The sequence below is a fragment of the Ailuropoda melanoleuca genome, chromosome 3 (assembly GCF_002007445.2).
Source record: "Ailuropoda melanoleuca isolate Jingjing chromosome 3, ASM200744v2, whole genome shotgun sequence".
Taxonomy (NCBI): domain Eukaryota; kingdom Metazoa; phylum Chordata; class Mammalia; order Carnivora; family Ursidae; genus Ailuropoda; species Ailuropoda melanoleuca.
Window position 1 is genome coordinate 73,246,749 of NC_048220.1, and position 19,347 is coordinate 73,266,095.

Below are 19,347 nucleotides of genomic sequence, written 5' to 3' on the forward strand. Positions count from 1 at the left end.
CTCTCGCTGGCTGTCTCTATCTCTGTCAAATAAATAAATAAAATCTTTAAAAAAAAAAAAAGAGGATTTGGTTAGCATTATCTCCTCCAGTCCCATCCATGTTGCAGCAACGAAATAAGTCAAGCAGAGAAAGACAATTATCATATGGTTTCACTCATTTATGGAACATAAGAAGTAGGAAGATCAATAGGAGAAGAAAGGGAAGAAGAAAGGGGGCGTAAACAGAAGGGGGAATGAACCATGAGAGACTATGGACTCTGGGAAACAAACTGAGGGCTTGGGGGGGGTGGGATAGGCTGGTGATGGGTATTAAGAAGGGCACGTATTGCATGGTGCACTGGGTGTAATACGCAAGTAATGAATCATGGAACTTTACATCAAAAACTGGGGATGTACTGTATGGTGACTAACATAATAAAAAATATTATTATTAATTTTAAAAAAAGGAGGATTTGGGAGTAAAAAAGATCAACCTGAATTCATGCCTTAGCCACTTACCAACCTCTGTGTAACAACTACCTAATACGATTATTAAAAAGATCAAATTAAGTGCTATGTAAAATAAAGTAACACACAAACTCTATGTTATCTATAAAATAGTATGGGGTAAATAAACATTACCTATTGTTATCCTCTATGGCCACAGTTAAAACCACACAACTGTGATTCCTATGACCATACCAGAACTACTACAGAACTTAGTCTGAGAATCATAGACTCTTGAGGCTTTTCAGGCTATCTGCATCCAGCTAAATCTACTAAAAGTACAGCCCATTTTGATTAAATTCTTCTCTCTGAACAATGCATGGGGTCCTAGATATGTATTTTGAAAAATTTCACAGGTAACTTAAGCAACCTTATTTATGAATAAATGCATTGTAACGGGGGTGGTATAGCATTAATTCATGAAGTAATACAGCTAAAACATATAAAAACTGTGTGTGCTCAGTTTTGTTTCCTGAAAAATCCCTCATTCTATCTCAGGAAATACTTAGAAAATGTTCTATGATGTTAACATTATTAAAATAAAATAAATTTAAATAAAAGAAAAATAGATATCTCCTTGCCTTTGTCCCATACCCACATCAATGTACAAGGTTAGCAGCTGTCCTCCCAACACATAGCCAACAGCAGGGCCTAATATTGACATACAATAGCCAATTCCTAGAAGAACAAAGACATCGAAAATGGTCAACTATACAATTTTGCTATGAATGTCTTACAGTAGTGAAGAAAGAAATATTTTACTGTAGAAAAATTGAAATGATTAGAATTACAACAAAATTACACATATTCTCAGTAAAAAAATACAATTTGAATGGTACCACTTGTTAAGTCGAGGAGCTTAAAAATATTTTTAAAATAAATATAACTATAAAATGCTATAAATATAAATATATATATATATATGTAATTCAAAGTAAAAGTTGTTAGACTGTAATAATAATTGCAATAAATCCAACAACTATGAATTCAGGGAAAATTACATAATGTTAAATGGCAACAGAGGTAATGCCTATACTATTACCCCTTATGGATGATAATACTGTTTACAATTCTTATGGAAGAAAATACTGTGAAATGAGAAGCCTTTTCCACTCTGTACACACTCTAAAAGCAATCTGTATTTTGCACTACAGCAGCTGATTTTAAAACCTGGATCTGGTGATTAACCTGTTTCATAAAAGCAAGCCGTTAATTTAAACTCCCGCATATAGTGATCTTCCATTTCTACTTGCAGCAGAGTTAAACTGACCTTATTTCGCTCAGATATTTAAAATTTTGCCATATGTGACATTTAAATTTTTGCAAAAAATTATGCATACATTAATTAGTATCTTCATATATTACCACCTTCTGAATTTTTTATTAACTAAGATTCTCATTCTCATACACAAAAGAACAGAATCTATCATACCCAAAGCTAAGCATATGTCAATGGTAAAAATAACTTCTGTACTTGACCAAGTTTCCAAAGTAGAGGTCATGCAAGATGATCTTTTGAAGGACCACTGAGCCGAGATTTTGAAAGAAAGATCTAAAAAATTGGAACTGATTTTTTTCCTGGGCATATTTGCTGATTCTACAAAAGACACTGGGAGGGTTAGCAATCCTTGCAAGTCTCTAGGAAGTAGGGAAACCAAAGTTGCAGTTCAGGGCCCCTAACTTGGGGGCCATATAAAGACCATATAAACTTCCCCCACCCTACATTTTATGTTGGCACCTAGGAGGCTATACTCAAAAGTAAGGGTGAGTTAGAAGTAGACTTGCCCACAGAGTAAGTATACCTTTGTTTCAAATAAACTCAATCTGTGAAGTTACATAGAGGGGATCCCAAATATATCAGAGATTGGGAATTTATTAAAAAAGACACAGAGTGGGGTTTGGAGAAAAAGTGTAGCATAAAACACCTTTGTCAAAGTTGAAATGAAAGAGACACAAAGCAGATTACTCAGGACTCAACTGAGGATTACCAAACTGGAAAAATCAATTAAGTCGTGAAAAACTTAGCAAGAAGCACAAAAAAATAAAAACAAAAGATAAAAAATACAGAAAAGAGTAAGATATGAAGAATATATTTTTAAAAGGCTTAGCATACGTGTAATTGCAGTCCTAAGAGAGGAGATAATAGAAGTTATACTTAAATAAATAATCATAGGAAATATCCTAAAGCCAATAAAATACATCAAACAACATATTTATGAAGTCATATAAATCCACAACAGGTTAAATAAAAGGAATTTTGCACCTATACACATCAGATAAATAAAACTGATGAAAATCAAATGCAAAGAGAAAAATCTTCAATAGCAAACATATGAAACAGTGGAAGTGAAAACACAAAGGAACAGTATTTTTAAAGCACTGAAAAAAAAAATCAATGGCCAACCAGTTATCTATTCCTAGTGAAAATATTCATCAGGGAAAAGGGTTAAAAAGAACATTTTTAGTTAAAGTATTCTAGGATAGCTATGATCAAGTATGTGGTAAAAGTATCAATTAACATTAGAATTTCATAAAATCCAGTTTACATATAAGGTCATTAGTACATGAACAGTAAAATAGGATATGCCCAGGAAGTTAATAGAGGGAAGAAATGAAATAAATTATCCAAAAGAAAGAAAAAAAGACAAGAAATAAGCACAAAGAGTAATTAGGAAGCAAAGGTTAAGATGAAAGATTTAAACACAAAATAACATTAACGAATTAAAAAGTTCAATGAAAGAACAAAGACTGTTAACCCAAGGAAAGCATCAGAAAAATAAAGGAATAAAGGGTGAATGGCCTAGAAAAGTTTGTGAGGATAGATATGTTGCATTAAACACTTTTTATAAAATTCATTCTAAAAGGGAACAGATTTTGACCACTTTCATTTTGCCCATTTTTGCCTTGTTATGCATAAAATGTGTTTCATAGAAGAATGTAAGGAATCAGTAATAGGTACTGTTTTAAAAGAAAGAAAGAAAGGAGGAAGATTTTGAAATTCAAAGATATAAAAAGCATAGGGGCGCCTGGGTGGCACAGCGGTTAAGCGTCTGCCTTCGGCTCAGGGCGTGATCCTGGCATTGTGGGATCGAGCCCCATATCAGGCTCCTCCGCTATAAGCCTGCTTCTTCCTCTCCCACTCCCCCTGCTTGTTCCCTCTCTCGCTGGCTGTCTCTATCTCTGTCGAATAAATAAATAAAATCTTAAAAAAAAAAAAAAAAGATATAAAAAGCATAAAAAAGGAAGGACTTCATGCAACAAAACCTAAGTATTTAGTGAAAAATACTGGTTATCTGAAAGTGAAAAGAATACATGTATATAACATACTATAATTGTTTATATCTTCCTTAACAGAAAAATAAGAGACAAAATTAAAATGAGTTTCCCAGTTTGTTACTTTTGTTTTTTTCCTTTACCCTCAAAAACTGCCATGAATTCCTACAGTATAGGAAAGAGTTAACATAGCAGGCCTGTGACTGTTAACTTCGGAAAGACCTGTTGGCAAGGTTGGCCCACCGGCTGGCGTGTGGAGTTTATTTAACTGTCCGGAGAAATGCCACCATTCCATAACTAATAAGGGTGGCTCACTGTACCAACACTGTATCAACAATGTGGTTTTACTGACTGCTTGTATTCCTTTTGAGAGTCCAGAACTCTGATATATGCAAGGCAGAGGGTCCTGACGTGATCAACTCCCAATAAAATCCTTGGACACTGAACCTGTAATGAACTTCAGTGATAGAAAATATTTCAAACTCATTGCTGGCCGAATTAAATGCAGGCTGTATGGCTCCATAGGAGGAGTTAAATCTTGGAAGCTTGCCCCCAGTTTTTGTCTACACTTTACCTTCTGCACCTTTTCCCCTTGTTGATTTTGCTTGGTATCCTTTTGCTGTAATAAACCATAGCTATGAGTATGATTATATGCTAAGTCAGTCCTGCTACAAACTTATGGAATCTGGTATGGTCCCGTGGGCCTCCACCCCACCAACCGTGTTTCCTATTTTTGTGTGTTACTAAACCGTAAAGATTAAAACTGTCTTATGAGAAGTATTGATCAGAAGAGCACTTCAGAAAGGAAATTTGTTGAACTGGGAGAGTGAAAAGCATCATCACTAGCTAATTGAAATAAAAGCATTGTTAAATTAGTAAATGAAAGAAAAGTTGTACTCAGCTGGAGCTTACAGAAAGAGAGAGAATCAGAACTTGCGGAGAGACCAAGGCAAAACAAGTAGAGAAAATAAGTAGAAGTGTCGTGGTTTTCACATTACAGAAGAGCCTAAGTAGAGTTAGTGGTCTCCGTCAGAGTTGCATTGAACATATCTGACTTCCAGTGACGATGGCAGTAGGTTCTTGCTATAGACTGAATGCGTGCCCCCCCCCCCAAAAGTCCTACTGTTGAACCCTAATCCCTAATATGATGGTAGGAGGTGGGACCTTTGGAACTGATGACATCATGAGAGTGGAGACTTCATCAGTGAGATTAGTGACTTCATAAGAAGATGCCCCAGAAAGCCCTCTCTTCCCTTCTGTCATGTGAGGACACAGGAAAAAGATGAATGTCTATGAGGTAGGAAGTGGGCCTCACCAGACACTTAATCTGTGGGTACCATGATCGTAGACTTCTCAGCCTCCAGGGCTGTGAAAAATAAATTTCTGTTGTTTACAAGCCAACCAGTCAATGGTATTCTGTTATAGCAGACTGAAAGAACTAAGATAGTCCCTGTTATTAGAATAATAAGCTGATAAAATGAAAACAGATAAAATGAAATGTGAAACATATTAATTTAAGCTAAGGCCATGCACAGCCTAGTAAGCTCTACCTTGCAAGAGTATCACAGAAGGAATTTAAGAGAAACTTATGCTACTAAAAATTAGATTCCCCACACCCCAAGAATTGAGCCACATATAATAAGGATTAATCTGAAATGAAAAACTCCACAGAATTTCTGGGCACTACTCATGGTTTCTTTTGTTGACTGTAGTCAGGTCTATGTAGGATGTAGTAAATCAGGTAGAATGGCATGGCTCCATCTCCCCACCCTGTGTAAATTAGCCTGAATTCAGTAATCTTGATAGCCTACTGCTTGGATGGCACTTCTAGGAAGACTGGCGTGCCCAGAACAGGAAACAAGGCAGGATGTCAACAAAACTCATAACTGCATTTAACTGAAGGACATGTGTCAGTAAATAATGAAACAAAAACAGTCATATTGCTATATCTACCATCTACTGGGAATCTAATGGAAATACCTATGAAATTACAACCAACTTTTTAATAAGCATCTATTATGTTTTTACTTATAAATTAAACAAGCAATAAAATGAAATGATACGGAAACATTTATTACAAAGAAAACTTACCAATGTAGAGAGAAGATTTGTGTGTGGGCACAGATTCATCAATAAAGGCTGTTCCCAGGGTATAGAGAGGAGTTCCTCCTGCTCCCAACAACAGTTGTCCCAAGATGAAGACATACAAGTAGTTAGAAAGTGAAGAACTTGCAAAGGTACAACTGGTTGTATTTCTTGTTGCTATGCAAGTACCTTTGGGGGGAAAAAATTAAATTGTGAATTTACAGAAATTTAGCTAATAAGTGAAATATCTATTTTTTTATCAATTATACTTGCCTAACAGAACCTTCTTTCTTTCAATCGCTTCACTTCGATTAAACAGTTCTTAAATGTATACATTACTAAGGAAACTTTAAGAAATATTATCACATTAAAATTTAGACAATGTAGAACAAAACTGAGAAACATTACTTTTACAATCAAAATTAACAAAGTTTGGGGTAAGTTAATATAAACACAATCGAAGCAAGTGGTTCCAGGGAAGGAGTTTTCAGATTAAGGAAAAAAAAAAAAAACTAGCCTTTATTTTTCTTTGCAAGTCATAAGTACAATATGACCAGCATACTGAATTTATCAATCAATACCCCGAACACATGTGAAAAGTGTACTTGGGTCATATGATATTTTGGTCAAAACAGCTATTTCTTAATATTCACTAAAAAGCCATAATACTTGAATTTATGTCTAGTTCTTTCTTGTAGCTCAAACTACTTTATTAAATTTATTTTTTTAAGCAACCTTTAGCCCTATAGAATATCCTTCTGAATATCATCAAAGGAAAAATGGTTATTTTTAAGATTAAAAATCACACTCAAAGGCTGGATATTATAGTTAGCCCATATTTCCTAAATTCACCTGATAATATTAATGAATAAAGATGTTTGTTAAAAATATATCCCCAGCACTCTCCACTTTCTTTCCCTTTGAAGCTGGTAATATCCAGGAAACTGCATTTTAACAATATCCTTAGATGATTCTATTTTCATTTCCTTAATATCAGATCAAGATGTATTACTTCCTGAATGATGAGTAAGACCCCCAAAGCGCCAATCCTGAAGACTCTTTAACTGGTCCACAACCATCAAATTTTCAGATGAAGATTTTATGCGTACAATTTTTATTTTCTTAATTTAAAATTTAAAATACACCCTATAATTTTGTACATACTCATATTGTAAGAGGTTGATGAATATGTTGGCAGATAATTTGTATTTATAACTGAACTAAGTCTGCATTTTTTGGCTTACCTCCCTGGCCATGTCAGACTTTTGACCTGTGACTTCCAGTTTCAATATTCATTTTCCTGGAGGTAGCAGATTAGACTAAGAATAATCTCTTATGATTTGATACACTGCAAAATTAAACATACTTCCATGTATTTCTTGGTTTATTATTTTTTCCTATTTCTTTTTTATAATAGAGAAATATCTTTTTGTAGTAATCTAGTAGATATTTTGACCATGTGAGTATTCTGTAGGGTTTTGGTATTTGTTTTTTTCCCAGAGGAAGTTTCAACATGTTTGTTGAAGTACTTTTTAAATAGCACAGAGGAAGATCAAGAGAAATACAAAACTCTCCCTTTACCCTGCCTGCCTCCACTTCATGGTCTCCCAGGTAACTCAGATGGAGGTAACAGCTGATGTTAACAGTTCTTTCTTTTTTTTTTTTTTTTCAGACATTTTCTCACACATTCACACATTTGGTGTCCATTTACTCATTTACTTTTTTTACACAAGTATGATCATAATAAACATACCACTCTTATACTCAACAACTTCCAGATTTCACTTATGTCCTGGACATCTTTGGTGTTGAAATTTAACTGTATTTAAATTTCTTTGTTGGCACTGCCATAACACTCCACAGCACAAATGTCGTATAACTTACTTAATCGACAACTTACAATTAATAATTAATAACATTTATTGTTATTATACTGTACATATATTTAGGTCATAACCATGGTGTGATAAGCATTTTTAAAATTTCCTTGGCATATTTATGCAAGCCTATCTCTAAGTACAGTTTCAAAAAAGTGTAACTGCTAGGTCAAAATGTATAAATATTTATATTTTGATATTGCCAAACTGCCTTATCAAAAAGTTAAACAAATGTGCAATCACACCAGCATTGCAACAACACTTTGCAAAATAAATTAAATTACTACCAATCACTCTGGTTAAAAAAATAGGTGCACATGTGTGGGTATATACACACATGTATTTTTTTAATTCAAATTTTTAGGCTCATCAATACAATTAAGCATTTCTTAAATGTTTATTGGCCACTTGCATGTATTATCTGTGAATTTTTATAATTTACTTCATAGGTTCCAATTTGATATTTGACTTATGGAATCTTCCCTTCTCTAAGATTACATATAAATTAACATGATTTTATCATAGCATATTTTTTACTTTACAGTTGACCCTAGAACAACACGGGAGTTGGGGCGCCAATTCCTACACAGTCAGAAGTCCATGTATAACTTTGGACTCCCCCGAAACTGAACTACTAATAGCCTGCTGTTGAAAAGAATCCTTACTGATAAATAGTTGATTAGCACATATTTTGTATGTTTCATGTATTGGGTACTATATTCTTATAATAAAGTAAGCTAAAGAAAATGTTAAGAAAGTCATAAGGAAAATACATTTACAATACTGTACTATATTTATCAAAAAAAAACCTGTATATTAGTGGACCCACACAATTCAAACTCAGGTTTTTGTGCCCTCAACTGTATTTTTACTTCATATGTAATACAGTTTAGTGGGAAAAGACTGGGATGCAGTATTGTGTTGGATTAACCAAAGATTATCTTTTACTCAATTTCTTGGGTGCGGGTTTATTTTTGGATATTCAGTTTTATGTCACTGATCTTTTCAGTCTTTCTTTGGACCAAATCTCTTGTAATTACTCCAGCTGTCTAAGCTTTGAGATATGAACATCTCATCCCACTATGACCCATTTCACAGTACTACAGTAAAGGCTTGGTAACAATTAACATCTTCTTGTATCATTTTTCCCAAGGAAACGAGACCTGAGATCTACTTATGAAAACTACTATATCCAATGTATTACCCTCTGTATTATTTCTGAATAATTCCTTTCTATTGCTTTTCTTAGAATTGATAAAAGGAAATGACATATCACGCCACAGAAAGGCTTGGATGAATCTTAAATATATATTGCTAAGTGAAAGAATCCAGCCTGGGGAGGTGGGGTTAAGATCACATGGTAGTAGCAGGACCCTACGCTTGCCTCCTCCCTTCAACACAGCTAGATAAACATCAAATCATTCTGAATACCCAAGAAATCAGTCTGAGAACTGAGAGAACAAACTGCACAACTAAAGGGAGAGAAGAGGCCACAACATGGAAGGTAGGTGTGGAGATGAGACGTGACTTGGGTGGGAAGAATCACAGGTGCTGCAGGGGGCAGGGGGAGCCCTGATGGTGGAGAGTGGAGACAGAGAAAGTGAGGAAGAGATAGAGAGAAAGAGAAAGGGAGTGAGTGCACATAGCATGTGGGGGATTGCACAAGAAAAACACTTCCCCAAAACCAAAACCAGGGAAAATGAGAGGGGCTGATTATTGTGAGTTGGAATGGAACCAGCAGAACTCAAAAACTGGAGTTTTAGAAATCCTTGTCATGGTCAGTATGGAGCCCAGCAGGCACACTTCTCCTCCTGTGTGGGGGGAGGGCAGAGGCCTGGGAACAGACATCGAGATATGAGGATACCCTGGGACACACTGGGGAAGATAGTTATTCCTTCTTGGAGTGCATTTGGGAGAGGTGGCATTACCTCTCGGGGGACAAAGGAGACAGCGGGCACCATTGTGCTGCCCAGTCCCTTAGCATAGGGGTGGAGACAAATGTGCTGAAAGCAGCTAGCCTGGACACTGGCTTTTTGCTGTGCTTAACTCTGAACTCCAAACTCCTGTGAATTGGTCTGGGCCAAATCGCAACAGCCACAACATGGTGAGACCCTCCTTCAGAAGAGTAGTGTAGTCTGTGCTGAGCCGGGGCCCTAAAGTTTGGAATTTTGAAACTCAGTTGGCATGCCTGAGCTAAAACACAGGTGTGCTGCGGGTCCAGGAGGACAGACAGTCTGGACATAGGATGAAGGCAGGGACCTGAGGAATGCCTGGGACACATGAGGGGAGAGTGATTAGTCTCGTGCAAGGCTCCCCAAACAGCATTTGGCATGAACTCTGGAGACCAGGGAGGGGGCTGGCGCTATTTTTCTCCGCCCCATGTCAGCATGGACTAACTTCTGTGAGCAGAACAGTGCCAACAGTGAAGGTCTCAGCCACTTACACAAAGCCCTACCCCCCTGTGCTCTGCAGGTGATTCTTTACTAGGGCAGGCATGCCTGAGAACAAGAGCAGCACAAACGCAGCACCCCTCCCCCAGAATACCAGCACAATCCTTCCGCAGGCAAGTCTACTGACCATAGAGTGCTGCAAAGCTCCAGCTCTGGTGAAAATAGGATCTGGCCCCTTTTAACAAGCAGACCACAGCACACCTAGTTAAAACTCTCCACACTCTGGACAGGGTCAAAACACATCCCACTGTGGGGAAGGAGAAACTCTGCAGAAGACTGACCCAAGGGAAAGAGCAGCCAAAATACAACAGCAGAGTGCACACAGCACATAATGGAAACAATGCCCAAAGTGCCAGGCCCTGGAGGTTATAAAGCTATCACTCTCAGGAGCAGGAAACATAGCAGGCTTTCCTAACACAGAGAAGACTGAGATCTAGAAAAAATGCCAAGGCAGAGGAATTCATCCCAAAAGAAATAGCAATAAAAGGTCATGGCCAGAGAGCCAATCAGAACAGATATAAGTAATATGGATGAGCCAGAATTTAAAACAACAATCATAAGGATACTAGCTGGGCTTCAAAAAGCAAAGAAGACACCAGAAAATCCCTCACCACAGAGATAAAAGACCCTCCAACTAGTCAGGCTGAAATACAAAATGTTATATCTGAGGTGCAAAACCAACTGGATGTAATGACCACAAGGATGGAAGAAGCAAAGAAACAAATAAGTGATACAGACGATCAAATTATGGAAAATAATGAAGCTGATGAGAAGAAGGAAAGAAAAATCTTGGATCACAAATATAGACTCAGGGAACTCAGCGACTCCATAGAACATTGTAACATTCATATCATAGGAGTCCCAGAAGAAGAGACAGAAAAGGGGGCAGAAGGTTTACCTGAGGAAATTATAGCTGAGAACTTCCCTAATCTGGGGAAGGAAACAGACATCCAAATCCAGGAGGCACATAGAATTCCCACAAAAAGCAACAGAAGCCGGCCAATACCAAAATATATTGTAGTAAAATTTGCAAAACACAGAGAGAAGGAAAAAATCCTAAAAGCAGCAAGGCAAAAGAAATCCGTAACTTACAAGGGAAGACAAATAAGGTTATCAACAGAAACTTGACAGACCAGAAGAGAGTGACATGATATATTCAACATACTGAGTGGGAAAAAATATGTAGCCAAGAACTTTATCCAGCAAGGTTGTCATTCAGAGTAGAAGGTAAGATAAAGAGTTTTCCAGACAAACAAAAACTAAAGGAATTCATGACCACTAAACCACTCTGCAAGAAATATTAAAGGGGACTCTTGAGTTGGAAAGAAAGACCAAAAGCAACAAAGACTAGAAAGGAACAGAGAAAATCTCCAGGAACAATGACCTGATAGGTAACACAATGGCACTAAATTCAAATCTATTAATAATCACTCTCAATGTAAATGGACTAAATTCTCCAAACAAAAGACAATAGGTATCAGAATGGATTAAAAAAAAAAAAACCAAGACCCATCTATATGCTTCCTATATAAGAGATTCATTTTAGACCTAAAGACACCTGCAGATTGAAAGTGAGGAGTTGGAGAACCAATTATCATGTTAATGGACATCAAAAGAAAGCTGGAGTAGCCATACTTCTATCAGACAAACTAGATTTTAAACCAAAGACTGTAACAAGACATGAAGAAGGGCACTATATCATAATAAAGGGGTCTATCCAACAAGATCTAACAACTGTAAATATTTATGCCCCCAACTTGGGAGCATCCAAATATATAAAACAATTAATAATAAACATAAAGAAACTCATTGATAATAACACAATAATAGCAGGACACTTTAACACCTCACTTACAACAATGGATAGATAATCTCAGCAGAAAATAAACCAGGAAACAATGGCTTTGAATGACACACTGGACCAGATGGACTTAACAGATATATTCAAAACATTTCATTAAAGCAGCAGAATACACATTCTTTTTGAGTACAAATGGGACATTCTCCAGAATGGACTACATACTGGATCACAAATAGGCTTCAACCAGTACAAAAAGACTGAGATCATACCATGCACATTTTCTGACCACAGCTCTATGAAACTTAAAGTCGGCCACGAGAAAAAAAAATTGGGAAAATCACAAATACATGGAGGTTAAAGAACACCTTACTAAAAAATGAACGGGTCAACCAGGAAATTAAAGAAGAAATAAAAGAAATACATGGAAACAAATGAAAATGAAAACATGATGGTCCAAAACCTTTGGGATGCAGCAAACGCAGTCATAAGAGGAGAGTATGTAGCAATACAGGCCTACCTCGAGAAGCCAGAAAAATCTCAAATATACACCCTAACCTTACATCTAAAACAGCTGCAAAAGGAACAGCAAATGTAGCCTAAAGTCAGCAGAAAAAGAGAAATAATAAATATTATAGCAGAAATAAGTGCCACAGGAAAAAAAAAAACACAGTAGAAAAGATCAATGAAACTAGGAGCTGGTTCTTTGAAGGAATTAATAAAATTGATAAACTCCTAGGCAGACTTATCAAAAAGAAAAGAGAAAGGACCCAAATAAATAAAATCACCAATGAGAGAGGAGAGATCACAAACAACACCACAGAAATACAAACAATGATAAGATTATCACTGAATCATCAAGACTATCATGAAAAATTATATGCCAACAAATGGGGCAATCTGGAAGAAAGGGATAAAAAGTCAGAAAAGTCTGAAGTCAAGGAGGGATTCTATGAACTGTTGCTGACTTTAAAGATAGAAAGGACCACATGTGAAGGAATATGGAGAACTTCTAGAGGCTGACAGCAACACCCAATGATGACTGTCAAGGAAACAGAGATCTCAATTAAACAATCCCCAATAAACTTTACTTCCAACAGTTTAATGTGCCTGGAAAAGGATTCTTCTCTAGAGCTGCAAATGAGAATGCAGCCAGCTGACACCCTGAGTTTGAGACTCTGAGCAGAGAACACAAGCTGAGCTGTGCCAGACTCTTGACCCACAGAGACAGTAAGATAACTGCACTGTTTCAAATTAAGTTTGCATAATATGTTACGCAGCAAGAGAAAACTAATACAAACATCCTACAAAAAGTTAACTAAGGAACAATTTGCCTCATTTGAGGGTGAATAATAACCAAAAAAAGTGAAGACAACAACTGCTTCTCAAAATCAAAAATTGAAGAAAAGGGATTTTATAAGCTCATAAATGTGATTAGAGAAGAAAAAAATGGGCTGAAAAAACTCAGGAAAGACATGAAATAAAAATGAAAACTACCATAGAAATAAAAGTCACAACAAAATGGGCAAAAGAAAACAGCACTCTGAGAATTACAAGGAGACAGAATACATATCTGTGACTTGAGAAATATAAACAAAATTAAATAAACCAAAACTAAGACTTAATAGAGAGAAAATTATGGAAATGAGATCCAGACAAAGAAAATCAAACAAGTACATAATCAATCAAAATAGGAAAAAGTATATACTCTGAGGTAAAACTTTGGAAACTTTCCTGAAATAAATGAAAATTGATCTATAATTTAAAAGGGAATAAAGCATCCCAGGAAAATTTGATGCAGGACTCTCAAGACTATGTCCTTATAAAGTTATGGGATTTTAAAGATGAAGAAAGACTTATTTGTGCAGTCAAGAAAAAAGATAGTCATTTACGTGGAGGGAAATAAAAAACATTTAGCTGGCATCAGACTTCTCTAGAGCAACATTAATCTCATAAAGCAAAGGAAATGATTTTTAAAAAGTAATCAATGAAAGATAATCTGACTCATAAATCTTATACTCAAACTATCATTCAAGTATATATTACAAATCTCAGGGAATTAACCTTTCCTGAAAAAAATAGTAAAAATAAAAACAAGAACTACTAGAGGGTACATTTCAGCCTACCAAGAAATACTTCATTCTGAGATGCCATTGAGACCTGAAGACGACCATTCATCATAAGTATTATTAAATAATTTATTAAATTACCTGTTATAAAATAGATTTTTAAAATAGCTAGGTCTACCTATTATGTGAATTCTGCAGTATTATTAGTTGAGGAAAGTTCCTGAACCTAGAATTTCAACATCTCATGAGAAATAAAACAATTCCTGACAAAATACTTCCAACACTAATTTAAAAGCATGTAATCTGACAATACACCACAAGAGGGAGCGTCTACGCTGTTCATGAACAGATGAAGCGTTGCCAATAAAACTAAGGTTTAGAACTTCGCATAATGGACAAACCAGTGTTCAGTCCTACCTACTAACCTGTGCAGAAACCAAAGGTAAAAGGGAAAATGGAAATCTACACACCTGGACATTTATAAGTTAAATATCAAACTCAGCCCGACCCTCATCCCCACTCAGAAGCCCATAGCCTGCTTCTCCCCTGGCATTTACCTTTAACACCTGAAGTTAGAGAACATGTCTTCTCTGGGGCCATCCTGCTGCCAAGGGTAGGGCAGGATGCTGCAGCCTGAGATAAGATTTCACTCCCCCAGCCACACTTTTTTTCTTTTTCAATTTCCAGGAGGTACCCATATCTCCTGAAAAGAAACATAGTTTTCTAGGGAACCTGGTCTGCCTAATTACCTGCACCAGGTACTTTGAGGCGACAAACGTGAAACAAAAACAGCCTCTCTTTCTCCGTTCCCAGGGAAGGACTATAATCATCTCCTCCTCCCCGCCCCACTCATCTCCCATCTCCTAGGGAATGCCCTCAAGGAGAAAGGACTCCTGCTTTTGTTTAAACTTGACCAGGCCCAAGTCTAAGTAGCATCCTCTGGCCTAGAGAGTATAGCTTATCCCCACATGCCTCTCCTACAACTTCTCTTCACTACTCCTCTTATCAATCTTTCCTTTAAAAAGTTTCTTTAAAGAGAAAAACAAGTTATCTTTGAGTTTCAGTGTCTGTGATGTGAGTCCCTCTCTGCACATGGCTCAGGGCAGGGGCCTTCTTGCTCAGGGCTAGGGCACCTGGTGGCAGGAGATCTGAGAAAGCAGCAAGAAAAATACTCTTCCTAAAATGAGGAGCTACCCTCTCAAGCCCACAGTTCCCTTGCCTACAACAACTGATGTAGGAACAGGAGATGAGCCAGGTAGCAGAGGGGCTTCTTTCGGGCTGCTATTGTTCATAAAAATAGAAAGGGTGGGTGGGTGGCAAGAGGTTGCACAAGGAATCTCAAGACAATTCAGGTCTATCTTTGTGGCAAATAAAAAGATGAGAGAGCCTTTGCCTCTGCAATCAACCTGCGTAGGATGCTAGCCCGCTCACTCACCTCCTATGGGGAACCTGAGTCAAGCAAGTGATTTTCTAAAGGAGCTATAAGAGCATCTATGAAAAGATGCTGTAAATAAAAAGAGCAACATAGTTTTATTAAACTAAGATTTCATCTGACCACAAAAATACTTTCATGGTGCAGGTAAAAAGTATGAACACATATTGCATCATGAAACAAAGCAACTATTTATCTGAAGGAAGAAAGGAAGGCAGAAATGACGTAAGAAATGTGAGAGAAAGAAAGTGGAAAAGAAACATGAGCTGGCAGAACGCAGGAAAGAAGGGGAAAGTTAAAACCCCATAGAAATGAAGGTAAAATTGAAAGGGGCATAAAGGGGAAGAGACTGAAAAAACACAGCAACAGGCATTTAGTACAGAAATGAAAAAAGTGAGAGAAATGAATGGTAAAGAAACACGGGAAATATTAACTATAGAAGGTGGTCAAAGGAGATAATTAAAGTACCTGAGGAAAAAACTCTAACATGGAATAAAATACTCAAGGATATAATTTAAGAAAATGTCCCTAACATCTAAAAATATGTATGTAAATCTATACACTTCAATCTCCATAACTGGGTGCCAGAGACACATGACATCAATAGTCATCACCAACAGGTAACTTGGACTGGACTTTGAGGAGACATTCTAAACTGCAGGGACCTATGGCCTACTGAGAATGTTCTCTGTAGGGAATACCAGCAGTATAATACGTATCAAGTGCTGCAAGCACTTCCAAATGACTTCAGAATACAAAGGTGGTCAGAGGCTACTGAGCACTAGTAAGAATGGATAAGAAACTCCAAAAATGTTAGTGAGCAAATTATGAATATATACAAAAGAGAAACACTGAAGTTACAAATATGAATAACTCCTTCTGACAAATAACACATCAACCTTTCACTAAAGTGAAACAGATCCTCATTTACTCAGGTTGGATGGATCAGGAGGGGAATAAACTATATAAACAAATACTGTTACACTTTCTGGTGCTTCTCAATCATCAAAGCTTTCACATACATTTCTTAACCTAATCTTTACAACAACTTTCTTTAATCATTTTTTAAATGAGGAAACTGAAGCTCAAAGTCACATGCTATGCATAGTCAGATTTTTCTAACAACCCAATAATCCGATTCCTAGTGTTCTAATCCCCCCAGTGTATTCTCCATAATCTTTGAGCTACAATTCAATAAGCTGAACCATCATCTACAAAGTTATAAAGCAAGATTTCCCCAAGTATATCTTATGGAACCCTGGGCTTCTGAGAATTTCTATGAACCACAGCCTTCTATGGTCAAATTAGTGAAGAAAATATTATATTATTACACCCTCCTCTTAGGAAGTAATAAGCATGCATCTATATGTAATATGATCAAGTTTTTCACAACATATCATACATTCAAGTTACTCTTTTTTCTCCATTAATGTGTAATATCTCACAGAACGTGCTTATAAAACACGCTTTTGAAGAATACCGGTTTCAAGTATGGCAAAGGGGTCAAGTAAAACAAAAGAACCTTGAGTAGTTAAAATGTTTTCAATTTAACCCTTGTGTGGATAGACTTAAAACTTAGTTTTATCAGTGATCACTTAATGATTCCTATTGCCAAGATTTAGGATTTTGCCTTTTACCTTCTCTCTTATTACCTCTCTTTTAGAATGAACATCCACTATCACAAATGTAGAAGCTGAGAGGACAACAAACATCAGCTTTAAACTTCCAATGCCTCTTAAGCTCTAGAACTGTATTTCTAATGCCAAATTTCTACCTCAAATGTCTAAAACAGAACTCATCATCATTCTCAAAAAACCATCTTCTCTGCCTGATTTCCCAATATGTTTATAACATCTGTGTTCTAGTCATCAAGCTTAAAACATAAGGGTCATTCAACATTATATTCCTTGCCTAAGATGACCACACCATATGCTTTTCCTATTGTAATCATACCCATTGTTCAAGTCCAGCTCAATTTCCACTTCCCCTGAGTTGCCCAAAGTAAACGCTTTCTTCATTTATAACTATCTTTCTCCATTCAATGGCAATGAACCCTGAATTTTAACTGCCTGTATGACTCACCATGTTCTTGCTTATCATGACTTACTTATATTCGATCCTCATTTATGTTAATAGCCATAACAGTAATATATACTGAGTGATCATCTTACACAAGATCCTTCCCTACCATGTATTATCTAATCCCCAGAAACACCTTAGAAGGAGGTACCATTACTTGCCACATTTTACAGATGGGCAAAATCAGGATTAGATTAACTACCAAAATCTCTAAGAGTAAGGAGCCTAAGTTTTTAACAGATTCGTCGCATGGTTAATGGTGACATAAAGTAAAATTACTTGGTTACTTAAATAGTTTGGGATGTAAATTCAAAACATGTCTATAAGGGTTTCTATCAAGATAAAATAAGGAGACAAAAAATTTCTAACAGCCAATCTATTTATCTAAAATACAAACCCCTGACCTAAGAGGCCATAACTCACCACAAGATAAGAAAAGTAGAATTAAACACACCATAAATCTCATAGAAATGACCACAAATGCACAAAACCTTTTAAAAACATTAGAAAACTCTACGTATAATCTTACACCATAAAATTTGAAAATGTCTTAAAATACTGACCTTAAATTATACAAAATGTGTATGTATCTATGATTCTGGAATAAATTAAAATGGGAATCAAAAGCCAACCTCTAAATGGTTTTTTCTGGAGAATTTATCAAAGCTCAATCAAAAACAATCAATCCTTGTGTGTTAAACTATTCCAAAATAGAAAAGAAAATCTAAAGTTTCCCAATTTGTTATAAAGTATTAGCACTACTTCATTTCAAAACAGCAGTCATTTGGGGGGGGGGGTGCGCCTGGGTGGTTCAGTAGGTTGGGCTTCCGACTCTGGTTTCTGTTTGGGTTTTGGTCTCAGGGTCACGGGATTGAGCCTTGCATCGGGCTCCTGCTCCGCTCAGGGCTCTGCCTGGGATTCTCTCCCTCTGCCCCTCTCCCTGCTCTCTTTCTCTCTCTCAAATAAATAATGAAATCTTAAAAAAAGAAAAAGGAAAGAAAACATCAGTCATTTGGAAGGAGGAACTTTAAATCGAAATATTTTTTAAAAGACTAAAGCTGGGTCACCTGGGTGGCTCAGTCGTTAAGTGTCTGCCTTTGGCTCAGGGCGTGATCCCAGAGTCCTGGCATCAAGCCCCACATCGGGCTCCTCCACTGGGAGCCTGCTTCTTCCTCTCCCACTCCCCTGCCTGTGTTCCCTCTCTCGCTGGCTGTCTCTCTGTCAAATAAATAAATAAAATCTTTTTAAAAAATAATAATAATAATAAAAGACTAAAGCTAGAAAATATGTAAGGATTATTTTTTATGTATCAGGTAAGATTGCAGTAGAATACAGACAAAAGGGATAATTGAGGGGCGCCTGGGTGGCACAGCGGTTAAGCGTCTGCCTTCAGCTCAGGGCGTGATCCCGGCGTTGTGGGATCAAGCCCCACATCAGGCTCCTCTGCTATGAGCCTGCTTCTTCCTCTCCCACTCCCCCTGCTTGTGTTCCCTCTCTCGCTGGCTGTCTCTATCTCTGTCAAATAAATACATAAATAAATAATCTTAAAAAAAAAAAGGGATAACTGAGGGAAATTAAACATTTTTTTATGGATAGGGATTTTTTTTACAAAGAGTTAAAGGGAACAAACAGCAAGTGCCAGTACCACTAGGCAGTTACCAAAACACTAAAAACTGTAGCTTAGGTAAAGGCACAGCAACTTCTGCACCGACTCTGGTGGGGAACATACCACGGAAATAAGCACTACGATCACTTTCTTTCCAATATGCAAATTCCCATTGGCTAAACCCAACTAGAA

At 36.8% G+C, this 19,347-nt stretch overlaps 1 protein-coding gene across 1 annotated transcript in view; it reads right to left on the bottom strand.

Moving 5' to 3' along the window:
- The window catches only part of SLCO4C1 (solute carrier organic anion transporter family member 4C1), a 60,180-nt gene that overhangs the window by 21,155 nt on the left and 19,678 nt on the right, over positions 1-19,347 (bottom strand). The window contains exons 3-4 of the mRNA XM_011234462.3: positions 5,851-6,033; positions 1,068-1,164 (exon numbers count right to left, since the gene is read on the bottom strand). Of these exons, the coding sequence (XP_011232764.2) occupies positions 1,068-1,164; positions 5,851-6,033 (280 nt within the window). The remainder of the gene's footprint in view (positions 1-1,067; positions 1,165-5,850; positions 6,034-19,347) is intronic.